This window comes from Cygnus atratus, chromosome 11 (assembly GCF_013377495.2).
Source record: "Cygnus atratus isolate AKBS03 ecotype Queensland, Australia chromosome 11, CAtr_DNAZoo_HiC_assembly, whole genome shotgun sequence".
In the NCBI taxonomy this organism is placed as follows: Eukaryota; Metazoa; Chordata; class Aves; order Anseriformes; family Anatidae; genus Cygnus; species Cygnus atratus.
The window spans coordinates 20,731,757-20,758,781 of NC_066372.1; the positions used below are offsets into that span (position 1 = coordinate 20,731,757).

Here is a 27,025-nt window from a genome sequence, read left to right on the forward strand (position 1 = left end):
ATGCCTCCTGTGTCACAGCTGAAAGATAAAAGCCCTTTCGGAGCTGCTACACCAGAAAAGTGGTTTCAAAGCATTTCAAGATGATTAAAGGAAACTTTAAACTTCTGCCCGATAATTAATACATGCTGCTCTCATGTGCTTAATCGGTGCTGGGTGAGTTCTGGTTTTCTGAGCCTTGCAGCTGAATTCAGCCTGGGGTGTGCTCGCCGGGATCCTGCTGGGGTTTGAGCCCGGTGTGTAAGCACCCAGCCCGTGCTGGCATACGGGATCTGCCCTTTGGGATATGTGGTGCAGCAGGACGGTCTCGAGCCCGGAGTGCTTTAAATTCTCCACTTACTTTTAAACGAGCGGAAAGGAGCATTTAGCAATTCAAATAGTCTGGAGTAGCAAATGAATTTTAACTGGGCAGACAGACTTGTGTGGAAATTAAGGCAGTGTTTGCAAAATAAAAAGCATCCATTTTGTGTTTCTGTGCTGTGCTTCTTTCTCCGTGCAGCTGGAGTGGAAAACAAATGCTCTGAATCCCTTGTGGAGGTTTTATCGGTTGCTCAGAACCTTCCCTCTTCCACCAGCTCGTGTATTCTGCAAGTATGCTCCTGAATTGTTTGACTTGTCAAACTCATCATCCTGCCCAGACTTTTTCAAGCTTAACTGATCGTAGAGTATGCTTTTTATTAACATCGAGGCAATAGAATCTGAGAGAATACTCCCATTGAGTTGGGGAGTGGAGTTTTGCTGCCAGGTTTTAAATATATGTTCTCTTAAACTTGCTTGGCAATCTGCTTATGCGAGCATCATGAGTCTTTATATTTGAAATGATTTTTTTTTTTTTTTGAAAAGTAGTGATGAAAGTAGTTGGAGATCTGAATTGCGGGGGATGGATGAAATTAAGCAGCAGGCGCAGTGATGACAATCTACAAAGCTTTAATGTGTTAATGTAGCCTAGGCATTATACATATTTAGAAGCAGACTAGATTGAATCCTGGAGAAAACGCCGAGGTATTCGGAGACTCCTGTCTTGATCGTGTTTTCCTGTAAGTGATGGATGGTACGAAACAGTGTTTTGAAGGAGATGCTAAAAATTATTTTGCTGCTGCTAGAACTGTATCGGATATTAATTGCCCCCAAGTTAGTTTTTTTTTTTTTTTTTTAAAAATACCGGGGAGGGCGGTGGATACAAGAACGATGTTTGTAAAATTTCCCAGCCCCGCGTAGACCTTATTTTGCTGTCATGAATTATTTAGTGTTTCAAGTCTGCTGTAGTGCTGTATTTAATATGTTTTAAATGACATTGAATCAGTTAATACGATGGAGGAGAAGATCTGGGCGGACTGATAATTAATCTGCCAGGGGGAACAGCAGAAGAGAAGCTGTTGACATAGACTGAACAGTTTATTTTATACAAACAAGGAGCATTTTAGCATCCACTAAAAGGGTATTTTGATCGACCCGGACGGAGCAGCTTCGTGGAGCCGGTGTCTCCACTCCGGCACGGTGCCGTGACCCTGGCTGGAGCCTCTGGATGCACAGCAATATAAAGTAATAATTTATAGGCTCTCAGTGGGGTTGTAAGTGAATAAAGAGTGAATGCATTGAATTTCTGGATGAAAAAAGAGTCCGTAGCATCCAGAAGAAAATAGCTCGGTATTGTAGACCTATTAATTATGTTCCAGTATCGAACAGCTGTTGGACAGAAGCACCGGGAGGAAATTCTGTTCCTGGCAGTCAGGCGCATGGGTGCATGCGGGTACAACTTGGAAAGGAAACTTCTTACAACGCTGCTGAAAGTGGAGTGTTCTGCCTGCACGTTTGCTCCCCTCCTTCGCTGCCAGAGGCACCTGGGGCAGGACTAGAAGCACAGAGCTGGAAGGGACCCACCAGGATCACCGAGTCCAACTCCTGGCTCCACGCAGGACCACCCAAAAATCAAACCGTGTGTCTGAGAGCGTTGCCCAAAGGCTCCTTGAGCTCCAGCAGCTCGGTGCCGTGACCACGTCCCTGGGGAGCCTGTCCAGTGCCCGACCACCTCTGGGTGCAGAACCTTTCCCTGACACCAGGCTGAGCCGCGTGCTGCCTGCCCCCTCCGTGCTGCTCCTGCCTTCTGCTTGGGCGTTAGTCTGCCTCGGAGCAGCTCCAGGTAAACCACGTCCTTTCGATGCAGCTGGGACTTCCTAGATGACTTTTGCAGGCAGATGCCCTTCAGTGAAGTCTTTTCTTCTTGATGGCCTCAGTTAATGTTTCCAGAGCTAGTTGTTAGATCGGCTTTTTCTGTAGTAGTTCTCTGACGGTCTCGTGCTCTACTTGCGCTTCGGTGGTAACCCCTTGGCTGTAGCCATTAGGATGAAGTCCTCCTGGTTTGTTTGATTTATCGTCCGTTTCAAATACCTGAGTCTGCGCGTCTGTAGCACGCCTACTGAAGTTTAAAACCAGCTCAGTGGGACGGCGATGGCCTTTAGATTATGGAGGAGATTTTGGCTTTCGTTTATTACTCCTGCCTTGTGTTAATTAAGACTTCAGCTGATTTTTAACAAGCAACACGTGCAAAAAAAACCGTTTCAGAAGGCTCTTCTGAGCTTTGCCACTCAACCAGCACATCAGTCCTGTGCCTGTCCCGGTGCTGCCCCTCGCCTGCTGGAAGGAGATGGCTGCAGCCCCGTGGCTGCTCCTCCAGTGACCCCGTTCCCTCGCTGGAAATTGATGCTTGAGCTGTCCCTTCCTCCTCCTCCCTCCACCATCGTGGTAGACACTGGGTTGGTTCATCGACAGGCACTTCCCCAGCGAGCTGTTTTTTGGGAAGGACCAGCTTCTGCCTGGAAGTCTCCTCGAGCTCGGTTTTGGGCTGTTTCCCTGCGGAGGTGAGGCAGGCAGAGTTTCAGGGGCCGTGTCCAAGCACACGTTTCTGTAGCTGCCCTGGAAATGTCACATCACCGTATTTTGTCATCCTAATGTGGGGATTTGTTTCTCCATGCAGATGGTAAAAAGGTGGTTTGGTTAACTTGTACCTACTTGAAATAAGCAACTAAACGTGTCTTAAACCACTCATTTGTGAGGCCAGAGCATGTTGCTGGTGGGTAAGTGGTGACGTCGAATAAACCCAAAACCACCAAGGACCCAGGGAGGTGTCTGCAACTAAGGCACAGCCAGACAAAATGTTGAACTGTCCTGCTCTTAGAGCCTGCAAGTAATCTGCCTTTGCACATCTCAAAACTAGGAAGCATGGAAAAGAAAGTGCTGACCAGTTGCTCCCTGGAAAACCTGCCTCAGGAAGGATTTTCTTGTAAATTCAGTGTTTCTCTTCTGAATTCTCCATTGTGCTTTTATCTTGCCAACTTGGCCCATAGGATAATACACACCTGACGGACACTGGCATGATGTCAGGCGCACGCTGGCCTTTCCCTACCCAGGTGGGCACGGTTACACGCTGCACCCAGAGTATTCTTTGTACCTGGTCATCAGAAAAAGGTCTGCCACTGCAGTCAAAACTGCCCTTTCACCCGCCAAGAGTATAGCTGATTTTTTAAATTTCTTTTTGGAGAAATGCAGCTGGCAGAAGAGGTAAAAACCCCTCAGTAGTGCAGTGCCACTAATTACTACTGCTGTGAAACCTGCAACAAAACAGCCTTTGGGCTGCCTGGCACTCGGGATTCATCAGCCCTTGGTTACCTTTGAGGCATCTCAGAGCTCTGTAAGCAGCATTTCCGTGGCAAGGGTTAGATTTAATGGAACAAAAGGAGCTAAGTGGAGTAGCAAAAGGGAAAATAAGTTTTGTTTGTGTGCAGTGACGATCCTATCAGAGCCAATTCCCTGCTGCCCCCCTCCAGCAGCACCCAAGGGTGAGCGAGCGGTGTTTTTTTGCCTGGGACTTTGTGGGCACCTTCACCTGGCTGTGAGGACCTTGGCACGTCCCCAGGTGCTGGTAATGGGGAAGGAGGGAGCTCATCCATCTGTCTTCTGGCCAAGTGCACATTAAAGTCGACAAGAGCGGTGGCCTGACTTCCTGGCACTCCGAGGAAATGCTCTTGACGGAGGGTATCTTAGTAATTTGTTGCGTTATGAGGTTTCCATTAGTGCCAACTAATTACACGGACCACGTTGGGTTGGAGTCGCAATTACATTGACCGACGTACAATAATTAGCTTTAATACATGTTTCCGTGTGTAGGAGACGTTTAATTGCTTGCCGTTTTTTGACGGAGATATTGCTGTTTTCTGTAATTGGGTTTCCCCTTTCTGCGAGTGCCCGTTTGGAGCTAGCAGCCCCTCCGGCAGGAAGACGCGGCCACCGCCGACTGCCTCACACGATGGATGTGGCATCAGCATTCTGGCAGCTTTGCTAATGGCACTCGGTACGTCTTGCAAGCAAACACTTTGTCTTTGTGTCCGTCTAACAACGTTAGGCCTTGAGCAGGTTTCCCGTAACGCAGCACTAGCTCCAGCCAAAACCGAAATGGTTTCGGATCAAACCCGTTGGTCTGTGGTTCTGCTGCTTGGTTTTTATGTGCAAGCGTGTGTACACGTGGGCAGCCCCACGACACGCCTCCCCGTTAACAGATTTGGTCTGGATGCCCGTGTTTTGCACGGCCGGCGTGCCCTCTGCCTCGTGCCGTGTCGGCGATGCCGCAGGCAGAGGTGAGCAGTGGTGGCAGCTTTTGTGCCTTGCTCTGAATCTTCCAGGCAGCAGCTTTTCCAAAAATCATCCCTGGTCCTAAGAAAGGGGCGAGTCAAACCCACTCTTTCCATTACTAGTAAATGCTTATCATGCTCCTGTGCATATGTCTGTATGCACAGATTAGTGAGAGCTTATTGTTTTGCTTAAAATGTTTACTTTGAAAATTCCTTTTATTTAAATTTTTAGTAAAGCCGCTCGCACACGAATGTGGTGAATCGTTTCAGCTCGTCTGTATGCAGCCTGTTCCCGCAGCGCATATTGCTGAATGCGTTCAGCATAAAAAGTATAATCAGCGAAACTATTGTTAAGGTCTAATTGCGAGCTGGATCGTTGCATGTTTGCAGATTTTTTTTTGGCAACGCCGTCGCCGGTTGCTCATTAAAAGAACACTTGTGCGAAGATTGTGCTTGCAGTGCTACATTTGTCAATGGCAATCTAGCATTAATAGTACGAACTTTTAAAAATAACTGATGCAACAATAAATCCCCGACAAATACCAAATACATACTAAGTAAGTGTTGTAAAGTTTCAGACAATGCTGCGAAGTGCTCTGCTAATAAACCGTTTTTACAGTGGCGTGGTGGGTTCTGTTCGTGGGGTGATTTAACAGTCTTCGTCTCCACAGCGCTTTTGCCTGCAGCAATGTTACATGGTCAGGATTAATGATTAGGGGTAGTATCGTCGTCAGTCTCAGCACATTTTTCTTAATTTATTTTCATTAGATTAATGGCCTCATCGTGGGATAGACATAACTTGTCTATAAAGCAATCGTATTTGTATATAGATGGATAAAGCTCTCCTCCCTCTGCGGCCGTTCTCCTTGCGGCTCCACGTGTCCAGCGTTACCACCTTGCACCTTGGCTAGCAGGGAACTGGGATAAACTGGTGTTAGGTGCGCTGACTTCCACTGTGTCCATCTTCCCAAGCACCAAAGTCTTCTGTTCTTTGGTAAGAGTAAGGCTTTGAGGCCAGCTCAGCCTGTTTCTAAATACTCTCCTCAGGTTCTCCTCATTTTGGAGCTCAGTTCAATGTCTGAACCACGAAGATGTTCATAAAAGCTCTAGGAGCGAACCTGTTGAGTGAATTTCCATTAAGTGGAGATTTCCTGAAGCTTGTTGAAAGCAGGTTTACCTAAAGTAAGCAGTTGTACTTTCTTATGTTTTTGTTAAGGATATTTTTATTTTGGCAAACGTTCTTCCTCCAAAGAGGCAGAGCTGTTCAAATCTCGAAACGCTTGCAATCTGTCTGCTACCTACCTGCAGAATAGGACTTGTAGGCTGCGTTTCTGTAACTTGCGGTGTTCTGGGAGGCAGCTAACAGTGCTGGTTGTTGCTGTGCATCGGGAGTCAGCATAAGAGGCGGTGTAGTTCAAGGGTTGATATCTTTCCTCAAATCTGTGCAGCAAAAACATATTTGTGCTAAAATAAGAATTGGTAGTAAGGGTGGAGTTTGTGTTTAGATGTGCAGTTCAGGAATTTCTGCTGCAAAGTGTGCTCCCTGCTTCAACAATAAAAAGTCTTCTGTGGAATCTAAAATCAAAATATTTCAGATTGATAGGTTTAATTCAGATTAAGGTTCAATTTCTGTCATTGTCTCTTCCTCCTTGCTTCCTCCCTTGTGACCTTGCATTTTTCATGGTGTAGAACAGACCGGGTAGAGAGGAGGAGAAAAGGTGAGGAAAGAGCTTGTTGCGTAACCCATTGCTTGTGCCTTTGCTTCAGTATGTTCTGCTCAGCTTAAGCACTTGTTTTAACTTGTGCTTTTGCTGTGGGAGTGAATGAGAGAGTCACTGGGAGGCTCTGGAGAATATCCTCTGCGTGGGTTTTAGTTTCTGCCTCAGGGTCCTGGACAGCACTTCTTGCCATTGGAAAATGTGTGTTTTTGGAAAAAGAAAGCATTGCTTTAGTCGTATCTGATTTGCTGCAAGTTGTACTTGAAAGGTCAAGTGTGCTGGTCTGTAGCTAAGCACGTGAGTGTCCTTGGGACTGGGTTCATTTTCGGATGATTGAGAAAGCATTCTGGGTTTGTGGTTTCTTGCGTGTAAATTTTTGCATGTGCTGATCGCTTTGGAGATGCTTTGTAATGAGGGAATTCTGAATTAAATTGGACTTTCTTAATTTTTAAGCTTGTTCTTAAAGCTTCTTTAAGCCTGCTTTGCTTCTCCTCAAAATAGCAAACCTGATTGCATCCTTCCTGTTTATTCCTTCTTTCTTTGAAATGTTCCTTGCTGTTAAACTTGCGGTAGCAGTGCTGCCTACCTTTGCGGGGGAGAGGAAGAATTGCTCTTGTTGATGTTTCACAGCAGTTTATTTAAAATAGAAAAAAATCAACTCCTACGTCTGCAGAGCTGAAGTTGCTTTGGAAAAAAAAAACAACAGGTAAACCACACAACAATTTCTTCTAGCAACAGGAACAAACGCACGGAGTGGTGATGACTTAACCTGTTTTGGAAGAGAGAATACTTTTCTACCAGTTCTGACTCATTGTCCAAGCGCACTGTGTGTTTATACAAATCCTCATTCATACATCATTTATTGACACATAGCTGGTGCATGGTCCACGAGGCTCGGTCTGAGTCATGATCAAAGAGCACGCATCTACTGCAGGTCTTACCTTTCACCTGAGGCACTGGGGAGACAGGTGCAATTGGGGCCTTTTTGGAGGAGAACAGCTGAATATGAGAGATGCCTTTATCTGGCTTGTGTCATGTAAATAATTATTTTTTCTTGAATGAAATAACATAAAAATGTGACTGCGCTACAGGCTTGTGGTAAGCGTGTGCAATCCAGCAGTAAAACTGCATTGCTCCTGGCATCTATAGCAAAGCTCCCATAGGTTAATTTGTGTAAAATGAGACACGAGAAGAGAGTTAGAAGGAAAAAAAAAAGAAAAGTGGGGTGGGGAGGAGGTGCAGTGAGAAGTCAGGAACAGCCCCTGCAAGGCTGAAGTTGTGCGCGGTGGTCTGCTCCCATCACCGCGTCTCGCCGCGATCCCACTGAGTTTGGATTAACTCGAACAACAGCTTGCAGGCCAAAGTGGAGTCTACAGTAAATGGAGCTGAAGAGTCAAAGATTATAAAAAACAGAACAAAACAACAACAACAAAAAAATGCCGATTTCCTTGAGGGTTTGTTCTGTAACACAGCTCTTAAACTTAGCTGCCTGCTTGCCTGGGAGAAAGGAGAGCGCGTCGCTCGGTGCCGAGCCGCTCCCAGGGAAGCGGTGTTCTTGGCTGGTGGAGCTGGTCGTTTTCTCCTCTGCTCCGCCTTTTAAAGATAATGGATTTTAAAAAGCAGAGGAAATCGATGCCAGGTTCCAAGTCCTGCAGTGACTTGCGTGCCAGGTGATAATAGTGGGGTGGCTGCAAGGGTTTGGATGAGCACAAACGTAACCCAGAAGCATTATGTGCAAGCCTGTCTGACAGCCAGGTCGTGGGCTCAGCTAGTCTGGGACACTCAAGTGTTTCAGGAGGAGAGTTAAGAGAATTTGTTGACAGCAGCTGCTCGTGTGCTAAAATAGTTCAAAACCACGGTCGGTGCTGCGGGTATGGAACAACACCATGGCCCAGTCCCACTCCTCTGTGCAAAAATCCAGCTGGGAGCATCACCGGAGGGCCTGCAGCTCAAGTTAATCCCATCAAATGATGAGCCTGGAGAGGAAATGGAAACCATCGTGTAGCCTCAGACAGAAATCAGTCTGTGCTTGTTAGGATCAAGGTTATTCCCCTGCCAATAATGTCCCTTAGGACACGTGAAGTCTCTGACAGCATCTTTTGCTTAATAATGCAGCTAGACACGAGGGTCAACTCCAGGGTTTTTTCATGGGACCGATCCCAAGCAGAAAATCGGGAAGATGATGTTGTCAAGAGCAGTAAGTTTGGGTTGCAGCTCTCTGTTCTGCAGGGTACTTGTTAACTAGAGTTCAAAGAAATTTGAGTGCAACTTCTTAAATACCGAGTGTCTTGTTACAAGATTTTAATTTGGTGTATCACAACAGGAAGAGCAGCTAAAATCTATTTTGAGAAGTGGAGCCAAAGGTCTTTGGAGGCTCCCTCTGGATTAGCATTGACCATAAACACAAATTTGGAGCCGAGCACTGTCTCTTTGTAAACCTTCTCCTCTCTTGAATATAAGAAATTGCAGTCGGGATGTCTTCACCTCCCTAATTACTGAGGTGGAAGTGGGGAGGAACCTTGGTCACAGAGGCTGATGGATAACAACTCTTGTAAGCAGAGCTGCTGCGTACAGCCGGGATATCTGTGTAAGTTTATAATTTCTGGGGGTTTAAGAGCTGTGTTTATTGGGATGACTCAGCTGGTCCAGCACTCGGTGCGGAGAGCGGTGGGGTAAGGGAGGGACCGCGGGGAAGCTGCTGATCCCGAAGGGCAGACCGGGGCTGTGCGTGCAGGCCGGGAACTGCTCTTCCAGTTCACTTTGTCAAAAGCCTTTTCCTTCTAACGTGAGAATTGTACAAGCCGTGTCCTCTGATGTGAGTGGTGATGGTTTGGAGTGATTTCACCTGCCTGCGAGAAGTCCTTCAGCGTGTGGAGGACCCCTCATGGGGGTCCTTTGGTGGATATCTTTGGTGTTCCAGGGAATCCAGATGAAGTCAATTTTCTCTTATATTTTTTGGGAAGCTAAGACTTGCACAGTTTTCAGGATTGAGCTAGGAAAGGAAAACCTCCTTTGGAGAAAATCACTCCTCCGTGGGTGCACTCAATTTAATGGATGTGACATGCAGCAGCGATGTTTTAAAGATCGATGCTCCTTCTGGTGAAGCCTCACGGTCTCGAGGGGGCTGCAGGCTGAAAACTTGTTGGCGAGGTGCAGAGAGTTGCTCCAAGAACACGATGGCACTCAGGAACGGACTCTTCAGGCTGTCCTTTTACTTTTCTGCTTGTGACTCTTCCCTGTTGGCTCCTTGAGCCGATTTCCTTCTGGGTGGGAGCATCCCATCTGTGGAGTGCTTTAGGGCACGCTCCTGCTGCTTGCTGGATTTTACTTTTACTTTTTTTTTTTTGCCAAAGTACAAAAAGCAACTTTACAAGCTCCTACTTGAAGCTGTTAGACAAACTGAATAGAGCCATTAGTGTAACATCTATCCTCCATTAGCTAAACGTTTCTAAATGTTGTAGAGCACAGTGAAATATTAATTTTTTCTCTTACTTCAGTCCAATTATTACCACTTTACTAGGGAATGACACTGGGAAAAGGGAGTTTTTGCAGGGGAGGCATGGACACGCTGTTATGCCGCCTCTCCTAAGGACAAACCACTTACACTTGCTGAAGTCCCATTAGACGGGGATGAAATTAAATCAACTGCTCCAGGAAATGAGACAAACGTTCCATCAAAAAAAAAAAAATCTGTCCAACTGTAACAACTGGTTTTGATATTCACGCAGTGAAGCAGAGAGCGCTTGCAGAGACGTCGGATAGAGGAGACTTGGCCTTGAAGGGGCTCTCACAGACAACTCGGTCTTGCTTCTGCCCCCTTACTTGTGCCCTAGTATTCGAACTTGCCCCATAAAAGGACTCTTGCCCTTTCTCCTGCCCCCCTAATTTCCATTCCCAGCGAGTATTTGGTGGCTGAGCGTCCTTGTTTCCTGGGGAAGCTCCCAGCACAGCCCTGCCTTCCCTCACCCTACTGCCACCCGCATCCTGCTGCTGCGGTCCTGGTGCTGGGGCTGCTCCGTGGCCTGCATCCCCTTGCCCTTTTTGTCAAAAATCGCCCTTCTGAAGTTTAATTTGCACTGCTGTGTGACCCCCAGGTACCTTCAAAGCTCAAAAATAAAAAAAAAACAACAACAACAAAGCCGTTCTGTTTAACAGGACAACTTCTGTAATTGTGTATTTTTTTTTGGTCTGGAATAATTTGCATTTGTTGAATTTTTTCCTTTTCTAGGCCTCCCTCGTGGTTTCTTAATCATGTTTTCCTCTGTCCTTGTGGTGCTTTGCAGATGTGCTGCGTGGCGGCGAGGCCCACCCCGGTTAGTGAAGGCCTCGAGGAGAGCCGAGGGGCCCGCTCGGTGCTGGGCCCGCTCCGTGCTGGGTCCCTTGGTCCCCGCGGATCGGCCATGGCCTCGCAGGCTCCTTTGTGTCCGGTTACAGGCGTTCAGATCGTGGATGAAATGTCTCGGGGTGTATGGGAAGACCTCACGCATCCCGGCCCTGAGAATGTCAGGGTAGAACGCCTATAAAATGCGTATTTATTTTTCCAGCAGGGATGGGTGTACAAAGGTCACAAAAATGAGGAATTTGAAACCGCAGAAGAATTCTAACGTTGATATTTCCTGCTGTCTGTACGAAAATGGAGCCGGTTGATTGCTCCAGTTGGCAAAAGCCCTTTAAAGCAAGGCGAGGCCTTCCGGCCCGAGCTGGAAGCAGCCGGGCACCCGCGCCCCAGGCCGGGTCTGCGATCCCCAAACACAAACCCCAAGGTTTTACAGTTTTATCTCTCGCGGAGGAAAGCCTTCTTGATGGGTAGACTTAAAATTCTAGCAACCCACGTGGAATTTGAAAGCTATAAATCCTGCCAAGCCCGCGTTACGTTCTGGGTTGCGTGTGGAAGTCTGTACTAATAATTGTAGGTATGCACCCCAGTCCTGCTGGAAGCACAAACTGGAGGAATCTCAGAAATGTGTGTGTGTGTCGGATGTTTAACAGTAATCACTTTCTGTATTAAAAACAGAAATAAGCAGTTCACTGTTGTGGCTGTACAGAATAATTTGCAGCTGATGCAGTTTGCTATCAGGTAGCTTTCGGCGTGCTTTTATATCGTTTCTGATTTTATTCTGCCCTGCTTTTTCATCAGCTCTTCTAAGGAGCTGGAGTAGAAAGGATTAAAAATAAATAAGTAAAAGGCCGTCTCCATCGTATGCCGTATTACCTGCCTGTATGTAGTTGTGGGCTCTATCCTAAAAACCAGAATTCAAGTTACTGTAAAAGCTAGCTCTGCCTTTGTTGTGAACTTCAATAAAAACAGGATTTGTGTGTTATCTTGGTCTCCCTCGTATCCAGCCCCGCTGCCTCCTCCTAATCTCTGGCTTGCCAAATACGAAAAAATGTAGAAACGGAAGGTTTCCAAACACATTTGCCAGGGTTAATGCCAGAGTCTAAACATAAACTCTGCCGGGACAGGTTGTTATTGGGAGCAGCACTGGGTGGAAGGGGTGGGCTGAAAGAAGCCCAGAACCTCCTCCTGAAGGTGCTGCCTAGGGTCCCCAGCGCATGGTACGTGTGCTTTTGTCTTTTGAAAGTGGGATTTTTGGGAACAGGGACGTGCTTGTGCTGTGTTGCTTCGGCTCCTGTCGGGTGCTTGTGCCTGCTTGTGCTGGGTTGTATGTCTGCCTTGTTTCTATGTGAAAACCGGGAAAGTAGCAGTAAGTGATTGTAATCCCAGCTTCTAAGGCTTCCTGGGAAAATCCCTTTAATGAAGTTTGTCAGTGGCATTGCTTGTTGTTGTGCAGGTTGTTTGCTCTGGAAATACTTGGGGAAGCAGCACAATTTTGCTGAAACCTTTAATTCAGCAATCGGGTAACTGCCACCAGTGAGCGACTCCTTCCCAAAGAACCATCTGCACACAGCATCGGGGTTTGCTGAGCAATAAAAATGAGGCACTTTTAGACAGTTTCTCTGACTTAAAGCAAATTTTATTTATCTGCTATAAGCTATGTTGCTTCCTTAACGTCTGCTTTTTGCATAGTGAAAGAAGGAAGAGGGAACCTACCTGCATAATACGTAGGAATGTAACAGAGTGGTTTATGCCGATAACGAGCCGCAAACATTAGTGAAGCAGCAGGGTTTTGGGCTTGACAGGTGTTGAAGCCTCCAGGAGAGCACTTTGGGGTGGCACAAGGGGGATGCCAGCACATTTGCTCCCTGAAACCGGTGCTGGTCATGCTGTGCTTTGCAGACCCTGCGTGGCTGTGCTCGCTGGGAGGTGAGATCCCCTACAGAAGCTGCATGAGGCTTGCTGGTGATTACCAAGCAAGGTTGTGCTCTGCTGAGGGCATTGGACGAAGCCTTGAAGGTTCATCCGCTTAATATGAATCTCGTGTGATTTTTAGGGTCAGCTGTGCATCCTCCAAAGCATCGCACTTGCTCGTTTTTAAATGGTGGCAGTGTTCGAACTAGAAAGGCTCTTCTATTTTTACTTGAAGGCTGCATGCAAGCAGGCTTGCCAAATACATGCCAGATGTCTGAGCTGTACTTTGGAGCGCGCTTTGTATGGGATTCTTGTAGGCATTGTCATGAATTGGCAGCAGGAGCGCCAGCATCGCTGCTCTGTGGCTCTCCTGTTGTCGGTGGAGCGCTGTCGGGAAGGAAAACATGGGGCCGTAGTTCCTGCTGAAACCCGCGCTGCCTGTCGGGCTTGGAATGGCTGGGAGAAAACGATCACGTATTGAATCATTGGGATTTTCTAGCCGAAGCTATAAGGGGATCCTGGTAGGAACAAGTGGAAAGCACAAAGCAACTTGGGGCTTCCTGGCGGCAAGAAGGGTCTCCGGGGCTCTGGCAGGAGCTTGGCACAGGAGCGGCAGGCTTTCCTCGTCTGTTCGCGTTGAAAGGTCTGTCAGAACAGAACGTAGGAGCACAGTTTTCTGCAGAGAAGGAAATCTGTGCTGCTCTGGCTGCTCGGAGCTTAGGGCCATGATTTCTCAGTTCCTAGGAAGGCGCAGGAGGAGGGAGCCTGGCTGGGCTCTGCGCCGGGGGCTGCGTCGTGCAACGGGGTGGAGGAACCAAGCAGCATGTCGTGGCTGCTAACGCGTATGGAACTGCGTGAGACAGCTCCAAACGTCTCTGATAAGCCAGGAAAATGTGAAGTGGTAGTGAAAAATCTCATTTTGGTCCGAAGTTACGTATTTTTCCATTAATTTACAGGGGAAACACATCTGCTGACGAAAGCAGCAGCGGCGATGCTCTCCAACAGCAGCCTGGCGGCTCTTCGGGTCTGTCAGAGAGCGATGTTTCTGATGTTGCCCTCACTCCTCAAAAATGAGGAAAACAAAGCTTCAGGCTCGTGTTTTAGTTCGCTCAGTGAGTGTTTTCAGTAGAGACAGGTAAACAAGCGAGAGATCCGGATGGCTTCCCCAGCCACATCAGGGCAGCCACGCGTGACGTGCAGAGCTTGTCCTGAAGCAGGCGATGCCAGACCCAAGGGAGACGTGGCTTTTGTGTTTTGGTAAAGCTGCATCGCTAAGCAAAGGGGGTTTGCTATTTTTTAAGCATCGCTATATTTCTGAGTATTACTCTAAGCCCCAGACATGCTAAGAAGTATAACCTGGTGATGTGTGGCCGGGAGCTTTCTCCTGCGTTGTTGTATTCTGCACACCTTAAACACAATTTTTTAGTACAGTTCCTGAATCTGACCTAGAATTATGTTGGAAATCCTGTATTTGTGGCTTGAAAAGCAAGGCTTCTTCCTCTCAAAGACCAGTGATTTCAAGTTTAGTAATGGTAAGTTTTTGGCGTGTTCATAATCCACATTAAGTCACTTTTCAGTGGCAGACCTTAGGTGAAGTTGGTTTAAACACTGTGTTTCAGATTAGCTCTTACTGCAGATAATAAAAATGGCTATAAAAATGTTAGTCTTGACCCTGCTGATATTGGAAGATCCTTATTTTTGTAATAAATTCCCGTTCTGGCCTCCCTCCATGCTTTCTCCAGGTGCATATGCTTTGCTATCATGCCGTCAGAAGCGGAGCAGGAGCAGGAACCTGGGCTTTTTTGTCTTACCAGCCTCTAAGATGTACACGCAGAGTGTTGAGCTGCAGGAAGGATTTCTGAAGTAGCTACGTTCCGACTTCTTGGAGCTAAATAGACCCTGACTTAGTGGTTTATCCTCTCTCCAGCGGCACGATCAAAATTTAAATTACTGCTGGTGTACTGGATCGGTCCTTGCATTAAAGAAATTTGGCCTCACATCCTCGCTGTCGGGAAATGAGGTTACGGGAGTTGTGCCCTCCAGCAGGGAGCTGGGATCCCGGCCACGAGCTTCCCATTGCACCGGGTGGCCGTGGGGCGGTGGCGATGCCCAGGTGTTAGAGACAGCGTGGCTAAAAACACTAGAAAACTCTTTATACATTAACACTTTTTCATAATAATTCTGCCTAACAGAGAGCTTGCACACGGGTGCTGGGGCTGTGATGTGCTGGGAGGATCGCAGCTGTTAAACGTTCTGTGCCACGCCGCTTCCAAACAGCGCTTAAAATAACTTCTGGACAAAAATCACTTTTGTGCTCAGATGCTTTTAGTTTGGGAAAGGCAAACGGTTGCAGTGAACGCCGCGCTGCTGCTCCGTGACAGCAGCCACCAGCACTTCCATGACACACAGACGTGAGAAGTGCTGCGGGAGCCGGGCGGGCACGGGGTTTTACGGGCATTTAAAATTTTGCCGCTCTCCGTCTTCGGGATGCAACGTGTCTCTTTCTTACAAAGGCGGTGACAAATAGGAGCTGACATGGTAATGGGGTAGTTGCCAGCGCTGGTGATTAAATGTGACCGGTGTTGAGACGGCGGGACGGGAGTGATGGCTGCGTTGGAGAAGCCGGCGGCAGAGTTACCACAGAGGCTGGCCTTGGGGACAAAAACTGTGCTAATCAAGCCAGACTTGGTGCTCAGGTAAAAACACGTGGCTTGTTGATGTAAATAACTGGTGGAATTACACCCTCGTGAACCCTCCTTGCTACTCTTGGGCTGCTTGCAGCTGCGGGTTGAAGCAGTCTGCAGGCGTGGGGTGCGAGCGGGGTGCTGCTGCTCGGCAAGGGGCTGCAGCGTCGCCCCTGAGGCCAGGGGGCGGCGGGAGGCAGAGCGAAGTGTGAGCAGGGATTTGTGGCGTCTGCTTTTCTCTGCTGTAGGGCTGTGGGATATGGAGCAGGTGCTGTCCCCGCGCACAAATCAGCGCCGCTGCCCGCAGCGGATTTATGGGGACGTTAACGGGGATGTTAACCCAGCAGTTAACAGGGTTAACTTCGCGGGCATCCCGCTCGTCGCATCTCACCAAGCAGCGCTGCAAGGGAAAAGGTGCGAGCAAGGGGCTTCACCTCCTTGTTTTGGGGTTGGGCTTTTATGTCACGAAGGCAGATGGTCGGGATGACACATTTTACTTGGAAGTGGGAAGCCAGGGATGTGCTGGGGAGCACATCAAAAAGGAGCAGCTGCAACCCCTGTGCCTGCGGTGCGGTCGGCACACATACCTGCACTAGCTCCTGTGAGTTCAGCACAGCTGGCAGTCGCAGGTCCCAGGCTCTCTGCAGAGACGACAGCTCGGGTGCTGCTTAAAAGTCACCTGGGGCTGTTGGTGGGAACTCCCCAGTCACCGGCACCAAAATAAGCGTGCTGAGAGCTGCTTCCCTCCAGCTGGCATCTCCTTGGTGCTGTGATCGGCTTCCAGGGGGGCACAGCTACTGGAGCGGACACGTGCTGAGGCTTTTTGGAAGGCGGTTTGAGCTGCGTTCGGCAGCAGCAGCATCCGGGACAAGCGGGTCCCGTCTGCAGCAGGCACAGCCACAGAAGGGGCTGGGGTGCAGCTGCCCCGGCTGCTCGCTTGTGGCAAGGAGGGAGCCCAGCTCCCTGCCACGGCACCAGCAGCTCCTCCGAGAGCCCCGTCCCTTGGTGCTGCTGCCTCGAGACTCGTTAGGGCATTTACGCGTCGCTTCCAGAGCCTAAATATAAGGAGACTGGTGAAAAGGTTTTGTCTTTCGCTTCGTTAATCTGTGTGGTAACACTGTAATACTTGATAGCTTGGAAGGAGGCATCGTAATGCCTCTGTGAGCAGCAGCTAGATTTCAGAGTTATTGTTTGTGCCGTTAGTGAGGGGTTTAATAGCTTAATCCGTCTGCAAAGTGAGTAGATTTATTGGACTGTACGACGAATGGGCTCGTAATTACAGCAGCAGTCCTACGAACTGGTCGTCCTGATAAGGCAGGGAAGTAGTATGGCATGCACAAGCAACTTCATCAAAGTTCTGTAGCGGTACCCTGTACTAAATTTACTGAAATTCAAAAGAAAGGCACCTTGGTAGTCCTTCCTGGGTGAGCGAGAGCTTCCTGAGCATTGGGACCGGCCGCCTGGGCTGGGGCACGCAGACCGAGTGGGTATGCGCAGAAACCCCGATAAGCTCATTGCTTGCACCGCGAGCCAAGTGGCTGCCTGCCCAGCGTCGTTGACACTTATTTATTTATTTTATGTGTAGCTGAGATTGCAATTACGCTCTGAGCCGTAGTAGATTTTCTTTTTAATTAGTGCAGCCTGATAAATACTTTACAAAGCACGCAGTATATTCTGGAAGTAAGAAAGAAGACCGATGCTCGCTCTATAGGACAAGAAACGTAAACAGTTTTGTTGCTTTGGGATTTTCCCGCAGTTAACTGTTATACGTAGCATGAGGGGAAACTCGAAATAAATTTCTGGATGAAGTTTCCTCCTCATGTTTTAGATCCTTTCTGTCCAGCAACCCACAGATGGAGAGTTGGAAGCAGCGAGGATTAGGCAGTAAATCTGCGCTAAAGAGCCGCGGCAGAGGCTGGTAATCTGTGCTCAATTACGGCAGATACGTTCATTTGTTTGTACTCTGCTGCAATTTCCTAGTGCTTAAGGAAGAAAGAAGCCACCCTGACAGCACGCCGGGTACTAGAATACCAGCTGAGTGTGGGCTCTGTACAAATCACGCGTACACGAAATGTTAGAAACAAGGCTTGGCTGTTCAGACCAGTCGGCCAGGGTCCTGATAAATTCTCATGTTGTCAGAATATTTCCAGCGGTTGTCCCCGGTGTGTAGCACTGTGCAAAACGCCGCCAGCCTGCCAGCAGCCTGGGGCAGCAGGCATGGGTTTTAGGCAGGGCATCGAGGAGCCAACACCGGCAGGTTTAGGACGCAGGCAAAACACATTTGGGAAGCGTGGAGCTGTCAGGAAGTTTCAATAATCCGTAAATGTCTCATTTTAAGGCATAAGTAAGCTTTGGCAAAGGATGAGGAGTTTTGATATTAAATTATCCAAAAGATTTAATTTTCTGCAGTTATTAAAAACAAGCCCCGAGTTCTTTTTTTTTTTTCTCTCTCTGTTACAAAACATTGGGCTAGTCTAATGACTGGACCGAACAGCATTTTGCTGCGTGTAATGAACGGGAAATGGGGGGAAAATTTGTGTGTAGCCGCGTATGACTTTTAGATCAGGCTATTATTGAAGTTCCAGTGTCTCTTCTTTAAATATTGGGTTAAACGTATCTCAGATTGGCAGTCGCTTCTCGGGTTTTTTTCTCCCTGCGCTAAACGGCTTAGCCCGGCGTAGAGGCTTCAAAGTAAATAGGTAGCTTATCGCTATTCGGCAGAAATCCCTGGTCTTAAGTAAAAATACTGCCCGTCCTCCTGCCGAGCAAACACAGAGCCGGTGCGTTCGGGTGCTCCGAGACCTCCCGGCTCTCAGCGGGCGGCTGCGTGCCGATTATTGGTTAAGCGCACCCAAGGTAAACGCGGGCGCTTTCGCTCGCTGCCGGCCTTGCTCCGGGAAGGGTGCTTTTGGGGTTGTGTTTTTTTATTTTGGGTCACTTGCTTAGGAAGGCACATGCGTTCAGGGCTGGTGGTGCTGGGGTTGCACCCAGATGGAGCTGCGGTGGTGGGTGCCAGGCTCACCGGGGCGGCACCGAGCGAAAATAAAGGCAGCGAGGCGAGCGGCCGCGGGGCGCGTGTGGCACCATCCTGCCCGGGCACCCAGCCTGCCCGCAGCTGGCCCTGCCTTCCTGCAGGAAAAGGGATTTTGCATTTTGCTCTTGCGTCGGGGCAGCGGAAAGGCAAGCTTCCGGATGGAAATAAGAAGTCAATTATTTTATCTCGTGTTTCGAAAGCGCGATGTGGGAATTGGCACGGACGGTGCGTCCTGCTGAGCCCGGCTCGCTGCGAAGTGAGCTGCAGAGGGCACTGCGTGGGGCGGGAGCACAACACACGGGAAGGGACCTCTTAAAGACGTTGGGAAGGGCTGGTCCTTCAATGAACACGAGTTACCTGGCGGTGGGGGGGTGTTTGACTTTCCAGGGGGCCACAGCGTTGCTCCGTGGGGCTGTGGGGAGCAGTCGTCTCCAGCCTGCGGTGCCCAGCGCCGTCCCGATCTCATAAGAGGGATTAACCAGAATGATCCCTTGAAGGAAACTGGGGGTTCTTGCAGAAACTCACTTTCTCATTTTTGTGCCAGTTTCCTTCTTCTGGTTCCAGATTTCGTTCTTCTGTTTGCTTTCCTTTCTTCTTCCAGGGATGCTCACGCTGATTCAAAGGCTCGTCCTGTTTACCGGGTGCTTTGTAGAGAGCGCGGTGACGGGGGAGGAAAGGCATCTGAGTTCCCGGGCTGGAAATTCTGCGCTGTCATCTTGGGATTTTCAAACAGAGAGAGTCCTCTTACTGGTTGTGACAGTAAATACAATAGTTGTTAGGTCTGCATTATAAGATCCTGCCTTTTGTTTAAAGGACATTTCGGTGTTGATAGTACCGACTTCCAAAAAAAACCCACAAACCCTCGAGGAAGGAATGAAATGCCGGTGAACAGCTAAAATCACAAGAGGCTCTGACATTCAGCTAGAATTAGGTTTGGCTGAAGATCTTTGATAGATGCAGGCGTTGTGTGTGTAGAAACAGCGCTACAGGAAAGTGGGGAGCGTTCAGTGGACACGTCTCTTTGGGAAGCATCGCATCAATCCCCGAACGTGCCGCAATGGAAAACTTAGGGGGAGGATGTGATGTGCATCTGCTGTAACTCAGTGTTTTCGGATTAACACCCCTGTGTAACTCCCACTGAGCTTAAAAAAAAAACTGGAACGGTTTATTGAAATAGTTTTCTTTTAATGGTTCCTGGAAAACCAAAGAAATGCTAAGTGTGGCGGGAGTTCTCCAGCTGGTTCCCGGACCCGGGAGCGAAGTGCTGAACTGCAGAAGGAGGCTCCTCAGCTGGTGCTGGTGCTGATCAAAGGGAAACGGCCGAGGCAGTGCTCGGGGAAAAGAGTAAGTGCAGAAACTGGTGTTAGCCATCGAGGAGTGAGGGCACACACGGCCAGCTGCTGTCAGGGAGGTGTCCCCAGATGTGTCCCTGCTTCCCGGGAAGTCTGACAATTCTAAATGCATTTATATATTGGCTACATATATATATAAATAAATGTGTGTATATATTAACAGTTTCCCCTTGAATACATGGAAATCTGACAATGATTTGGGCTTCAAAGAAATTCCTACTTTTAATACATTCAACACAGTTCTGCGGTTCAAAAAGCTGTCTTACAAAGAGGCTTCTTAATAAATATTGCAGCAAATAAGTTGCTTTTATTTAAGAAACACATACCGGAGCTGAACCTGTCACTCTCAGGTACGCAGCAGGGACTGCTGGTTCCTACCTCACAGCATGGAGCACCAAGGCTTGTCCTTTTTCCAGGTATGAGTAAGAAAGCAGCAGTAGCAAGGCTTTATTTTTATGTAGCTCCATTGCTCTTTATGCTAAAAGCGATGTTTCTGAGGCCTTGACACCTCAGTTGAGTTGACAAAATAAGTGTCTCTAAATGCATCCCTTCTGGGGGCTGCAAACCAGTTCGCTCTGTAAGAAATGTTATTTCCCTGCATTTTAATTAGTTTAATGATGGCTTGTAGAGCAAGTGCAGAAGCAGTGGAAAACTAAGGCAGTATTAATTTGTAGATTGCTTGGGCGCTTCTTGCAGGAGGAGCGTGAGCCCTGAGGCTGTGCCGCTTACAGCAACACACCGGGTCCTGCCGGCAGCTCCTGTAGCCCCGAGTCGTAATTCAGCAGAGGAATTGGAGGAATTTTTGCCAGGCTTCTGCACTGAAGCATTTGCACTTCAAAAATCGTGGTTCCAGCGTTACTGGGGAATAAGGACGGAGGCGATGAACAACCCACGCCTCGAGGTTCAGGCTAGGGGTGTTCGGGTGCGCAGCCTCAGCCTTTACACTGTCTAGCAAAAAGGGGAGAAAACAAACCTGGGTCTCATGGATTTGTTATTTCATACCTTAAAATACTTTCCCATCTCGCACTCCTTAAATCTTTTAAGTATTATGTGATGAAATCCTTTTCATGAGAGTAGCAAGGGAATAAAGCAATTTAACACAGTCCCTTTGCAGGTTTAAATTACTTCTTTCTGCTGTGGAAATTCTGAATTCTTTCTTCTGCAGTTGAATAAAAAAATCCATCTACTCATTTAACATGCAATAAGCCTCCCTCCTGCACTGATAGTTCTAGATTTTTCGGTGACTGGTGAGATTTAACGCGATGGGTCTCTGCAAATACTCCACTTTTCTTTCCGAGTCCTCTTTAGTTCGTTTTTGGTTGGTAAAAGCTAAATATTTCAGCAGCCTCACCATGGAGTGCTGGACGAGGCTGGGCTCCGGCCCTGGGGCCGGGCTGTAGCACCCAGTCAGTAGGGGCAGGAAGGGTGCCCCATCCCACCAGCTCTCCGAGGGTGAGGAATTGCATCTCTGCTTCCCAAGCACAACCCAAATAAAATCAGAGCTGATCGTAACAGCGTACCCAGGCACAGCTTTAAAAACACGGGGTAATGGGAGCATAAAAAGTGTGGTGCTGGTGTTCCCCCTTCCCTCTCGCTGTCCCCTGGTGATGCAGATGGTTTAATTAATTTGGAGTTTTATAGGTAGGGGTGAAGTGTGTCAGAAATGTTATTCTCTATTTAAAAGTGAATTATCCCTGTGTGTAAAAAGAGCAGAGCATATTTGTTGGGGTCATCCTGAAAGCATCATCACTAAAAATTATCTGCTGATGCGGAAAATTGGATTTATTCTTATGCTAGCATTTCCATAAAAATACAATTAGATATAAATTTATGTTCCCTAAAAGCTTGCAGTAAACTGGGCTTTCAGAAAATAAGACACTTATCTTTTAAAGTCCAGTTTTAAATGACCAGATGGTGCTTACGGTGTGGAAGCATAAAACTGGTGAGAGAGAATTGTTTCCATTTAAAAATAAAAAAAGGTGGGGGGGCAACTTGAGGTGAAACTCCTCTTCCTCGTGTGTGGTGAACTTGTGTGCGTGTCTGTCGGCCGGACTTGGATGGGTTCTGGAGTTCCTCATTTAACAGGACGGCACCAGGGGGACTTGTGCTTCAGAAGCTCCGTGGGTTTTGGTTCCCCTCTTCGGTTCTGGCTCCGGTGTGGGAAGCCCAAATGCACCTGGTGGTGAGCATCTTAAGATGGGCCTTGGAGCTGATAAAAGCTCAGGGCTTGGCTCTCCATAGCAGCTGATGCAGTTAGAAAACACAGAAAGGCAGAATATTTTTTTTAATCCTTTTTTTTTTTTGTCTTCTCATTCAGCAGTTGGCAGGTACAGCTGGTGGAGGGCATCTCGCAGCTTCTGCCATGCCCTCGGTCCTCCTCCTCGTCCCTCTCCCCAGGGTCAGTGGGGCTGTGCAAAATCACTCAAAAATCACTCAAACTTCTGGGTTTTGTCTTCGTGCTGCTCAGCCTTGCTCCTTGCTGGGGTGTGACAGCGGTGTTGGGGCACACTGCATGCAGCAGGAGATTCATCTCACAGCGAAAAATAAAGCACAGAGAGACTTTTTGTGGCTTCTGCCTCCTGCTCGGGGAGCAAGCACGGTGCGTCCCCAGCACGTCTGTGGAAGTCTGTCCGTCCCTGGGACAGCCTCGCGCTGTCTCGGTCTGTCCTCAGCCTCGGCAGGGGCTGTGGGAGCCGAGAGCACCGTAGATGCCTGGTGCCGGCACCGTGCTCCTCTCCACGTGCATTGCTGTTTTGGAAGTGCATCTGAGGTGTGTATCAATCCAGCACTGAGTTTCATCTCCAAAACTGTTTATAGCTTGCTGTTGTGCTGTTAAAAAATAATAAAGAGGGAAAACACACATCCCTTTTCGTGTCAGCGATTGCGGCTAGTTTTGGTTCAGGTTTTGATCGTAGGGCTGTTCTGTTGGGAGTCCTCTCTCGCTGTGCTGGAGGTGGTGGCTTTCTGCTGAGGGCCTGTCTTCCTCCTGTGCTGGTGAGGGTCTGCTCGCCAATTCCCCAGGGATTTCTCAGCCTCTTGTCAACGTCAAGCACTGTACCCAGCGCCGCGGCCGGCCATGGCTGCTGTTTCCGATGTGCCCTTTGTGTTTGACAAAGCGTGACATGCTGCTCTGTTGTCACAACCCAGGGTGAATTGTTGCTCGGTACGTTTGTCGTGGTTTGGAGAAAGAATGAAGGGGAGAGCTGGAAAAAAAATACTTCTCTCCTAGGTGCCCCTACCTGTCCACTTCTCACAAAATGCTGTCATGGGGTGCACATGGCAGCACCTTATGCTGAAGCAAGGCTCTGCTGGTGCTTTATTCGATGCTAAATTAGGAGGAGTCGTTGATTCCCTTGAGGGTAGAGAGGCCCTACAGGGAGATGGTGATGGATCAGGCCTTGGGGCGATGGCTGGCTGTATGAAACTTAGCAGGAACAAATGCTGGATCACAGTGTCAGGGGATGTAGAAATAGTAGGTCCAAAGGAGGGCAACAGATGGTGAAAGATCTAGAGGGTGAGGTGTACAAGGAATGGCTGAGGATACTTGGTGCTGCCTGGACATGGTCCTGGGTGGCCTGCTTGGGCACGGGGCTGGGCCAGGTGCCCAGAGGTGGCTCCAACCCCAGCCATTTTGTGGTTGTTTGCTCCGCTCAAAGCAGGCCGAGGGGAGGCCTCATGGCGGCCTGCAGCTCCCTCACGGGGAGTGGAGGGGCAGGTGCTGAGCTCTGCTCTCTGGGGACAGCGACAGGACCCGAGGGAACAGCGTGGAGGTGGTGGAGTCCCCATCCCTGGAGGTATTGAAGAAACATGTGGAAGTGGCACTGAGGGACGTGCTTTAGTGATGGGATTCAGGTCAGGTTGATGGTTGGCCATGATGATCTTGAAGTTCTTTTCCAACCTGAGTGATTCTGTGAACATCTCTGGTGTCAGGCCTGCTCAGCACCATTGCCTAACGACATTTTTCATTTATTTTTCAGGTATGGTGTGAACATGCGTTGCCTGGCAGCTCGGGTCAACTACAAGACTCTGATCATCATCTGCGCCCTCTTCACGCTGGTGACGGTGCTGCTGTGGAACAGATGCTCCTCGGACCGGGCCGGCCCGTTCCCCCGCAGCCCCGGCAGCCTCGAGCGCCGCGGGGCCGCCGCCAGCAAGGGTCCCGCGCGCGATGCGGCCCGGCAGAGCGAGGAGGCTTCGCCCCAGGAGCAGCAGAAGGCTCCCCCCGTCGTGGGAGGCTTCAACAAAGCCCCGGGGCTGAAGTATGAGGAGATTGACTGTCTGATCAACGACGAGCACACCATCAAAGGGAGGAGGGAAGGCAGCGAGGTCTTCCTGCCGTTCAGCTGGGTAGAGAAATACTTTGAGGTTTATGGGAAAATTGCTCAGTACGATGGTTATGACAGGTTTGAATTCTCTCATAGCTACTCCAAAGTATACACACAAAGAGCACCTTACCACCCGGACGGGGTCTTTATGTCCTTCGAGGGCTACAACGTAGAGGTTCGAGACAGAGTGAAGTGCATAAGTGGTGTTGAAGGTTTGTGTTCAGCATTTTTTTTTATAGTTGAAATGCTTCTTAAATTTACTGTTGTTACTTGAGATGCACAGTGCTCTTAATTTTGTCATGGTGGTCCAGATAAAAATCCATTTACTCAGAGAAGTCTTTTGGAAGTCCCAACGCCATACTGAGTTTTGAGATTTTACCAGCTTCCTTCCTGCCTCGCTGGTGTTACTGGTTGCAGCCATCTCCTGAGGGCCAGGACACTCCTCTTGCAGCGCTGCTGTCAGGTGTTGGCATGGTCATTGACGCTTACAGTATCTGTCAGGGAGCCAAAAGTATTTTTCAGACAAGCAAACAAAACCAAAAAAAACCCCCAGGCCTGGCCCTGGTTTCTGCGGAGACTACCACTTCCCTGCGGACACAGATGCAGCAGCAGGGCTGATGCTCACTGAGCCAAATGGCACCAGCGGCAGCTGTGACACCGCCCGGCTGCTCCACATTCGGGTTTTGTCTTTGTGCTCACGGTGCTTTAACAATATCCACTCTCCCTGTGTGGCCAGGGCGGTGCTCAAATTATACCGGTCAGACCATCCATCCGCTGTGGGCTGCTCCGGAAAAGCCGACGATGTTTTGCTCAGCGTGGGATTAGCTCTGTCAATGCCTGGCCCTGTGCAAGCTCTGAGTAATCATGGTACGGGCGCTGCTGCCCGGGGGCTGGGAAAGGCTGTGCTACCCTGAGCAATGCCGGGAGGTTTCGAAGAACTGCCCGTGGGCTGAAAAGTACTTAGAGCCTCCTCTCCTAAGTCCCCGCAGCAAATTAAAGCACCTCTCCAGTTGGTGCTTTTGCTAAACTGCGCCATCGGTAATTAGTAGGCAAGGTCTTCCTGTGTCTTGGCAAAGATTTAATCGCAGGAAATGCTTGTTGGGTTTCAAATTTAAAAGTTAATGGTTTAAAAAAAAACTATTATAGAATGTGATACTGTGACCCCTTGTAAATTGAAGACCAGGTTTCGCTTAAGGACTAAAACACATTAATTTTCACACATCTCAGTGATTGGTGTTACTCTGCTGTGTTGATGTGAGCTCTTCCCCTGGTACGGTCACTGCAGAGAGCTGCCATGTCGAGCAATTAATTTGTCTGTGAAGAGTTCACACAAACAAATGCACGGGGCACGCCAGTCTTTTTTAAGGTTTCTTTGTTTTCTTAGCTTGGGCATCACCCAAATGCATGTTTCTCGTTCAATATTTTTTGAATTTCAAATCTGTTTTGGAGAAAGGAAGCTCACGAACTTTTTGGTAGATGTGATACACTGTGACGATTAAATTAGGGTATTAAAAGGGGCGATTTAGTTCGACCTCTGAACCTTACCTACGCTTGTTTTTAAGAGCCTTACCGCAGTGTTTTCCGGCATTTCTGTTACTACTATTTTGGTGTCAGCAGAGAGGGAGAACACCATCACAGCTGTTTTCCCATGCTCCTGTAATAAAGGCAGGGTTTGAAGGAATTACTCTGAAAGCAGTCATAGAAAGGAGGTGCTGACAACATGCACCGCACCGTGAGAGCAGGATGAGCCTGCTCTGAGCAGGGACTTCCCCAGCCCATCTTTGTTACCGAAAGTGCAAACTTACCCTGATAGCTACAAATCCCCCCGGTGTGAGCGTTGTCCTGCTCAGGTTTGGGCTGCGAGAGGCTGAGGAGAGGGGTTTGCCTTGCTTATTGCTGGGGTAATTGCTGGTTAAATACAACTTGGGAATATAAATAATAGCTACGGGTGTTTCTTTTGTTGTTGGAGGGTAGGACGTGGGTCTTGAAGCACCACCAGTTTTTGTGTGAAATGGGGAAGATGTGTGGAGTGCCTCTTGCAACTGTGCTCTTTGCAGTGCTTCAGCAAAAAAACCTAAATCCAGTAAGAACTAATTCCGAGGCGGTGGATCCTGCAGCCTCTTGCCTTGCCAAATGTGCACGCTGGGGACCGCGAGGCTCAGTGCTTTGCTGCTTTACACTTAAGCCTCGAGAAACAAGCGGGGCTAACGCTGGACAATTTGGTTAGTCATTTATAAACCTTGCATTTTTGTAGCATGTGATTTAAGAGCTGTCATCGTGAAATGTGGTGCCAGAGCCTGGCTTTTGTAAAGGCAGGAGAGTTATTGGCATCCAGCAAATAGGTTTGAGAAATAGTTGTGTGTTGCAGAGAAGGAGATTTAATATTAAAACATTTTCTCAGGTAGTTTTAGGCTCTTGCCTTGCATCATTCCAGCCCTAGAAATTCTCATAGTGTTGCGTGATAAAAGCCTCGTGTTATGTTTTCACCTTCTCTCTTTTTGCAAGGTTAATGTGTTGTTATGTCCTATGACCTAGAGAATTTAATCTTGTCATCTTGTATAAATTTCAAGTAAAGCTCTTACGGCAGATTTCTTTTTTTGCATCTTTCAGTCTCAATGAATGCACTCTTTAACTGAAAATGCTTAATGTTAATGAGCGCGCTGGCTTTCAGGAGTTGAGATAATACACGGTATTTAAATATTTCCTGTGATGGCTTTCTCTTCAGGCAGTAGGCAACCATCACATCTCCATCAGTAATATCGATTAGCAACACGAGGCACAGAAATATGTATGAAAATCTATCTTTTTCCATTGAGTTTAAGCAATATTTTCATTGCACCAGGTTTCAGGCAAAATTAGTTCCTGAGCTTGACATTGCCAAAGGGGAAAATGGTGCAAATGCCAACTTGTTTATTTCCATCTTCCTTTTTCTTACGTGCGTGCAAAGGCTTACAGTGCTAAATACGCTTGGTTTCCTGCAAGAGGGCCGCGGTGATGGATTCCCACTTTCGATTTATATGCTGAGGTTGGGTATTTGTTC

At 48.4% G+C, this 27,025-nt stretch overlaps 1 protein-coding gene across 1 annotated transcript in view; it reads left to right on the forward strand.

The window, feature by feature from the left end:
• The window catches only part of GLCE (glucuronic acid epimerase), a 47,981-nt gene that overhangs the window by 12,581 nt on the left and 8,375 nt on the right, over positions 1-27,025 (forward strand). Inside the window, 1 exon segment of the mRNA XM_050713010.1 lies at positions 23,638-24,197. Within this exon segment, the coding sequence (XP_050568967.1) occupies positions 23,651-24,197 (547 nt within the window). The 5' untranslated portion in view covers positions 23,638-23,650.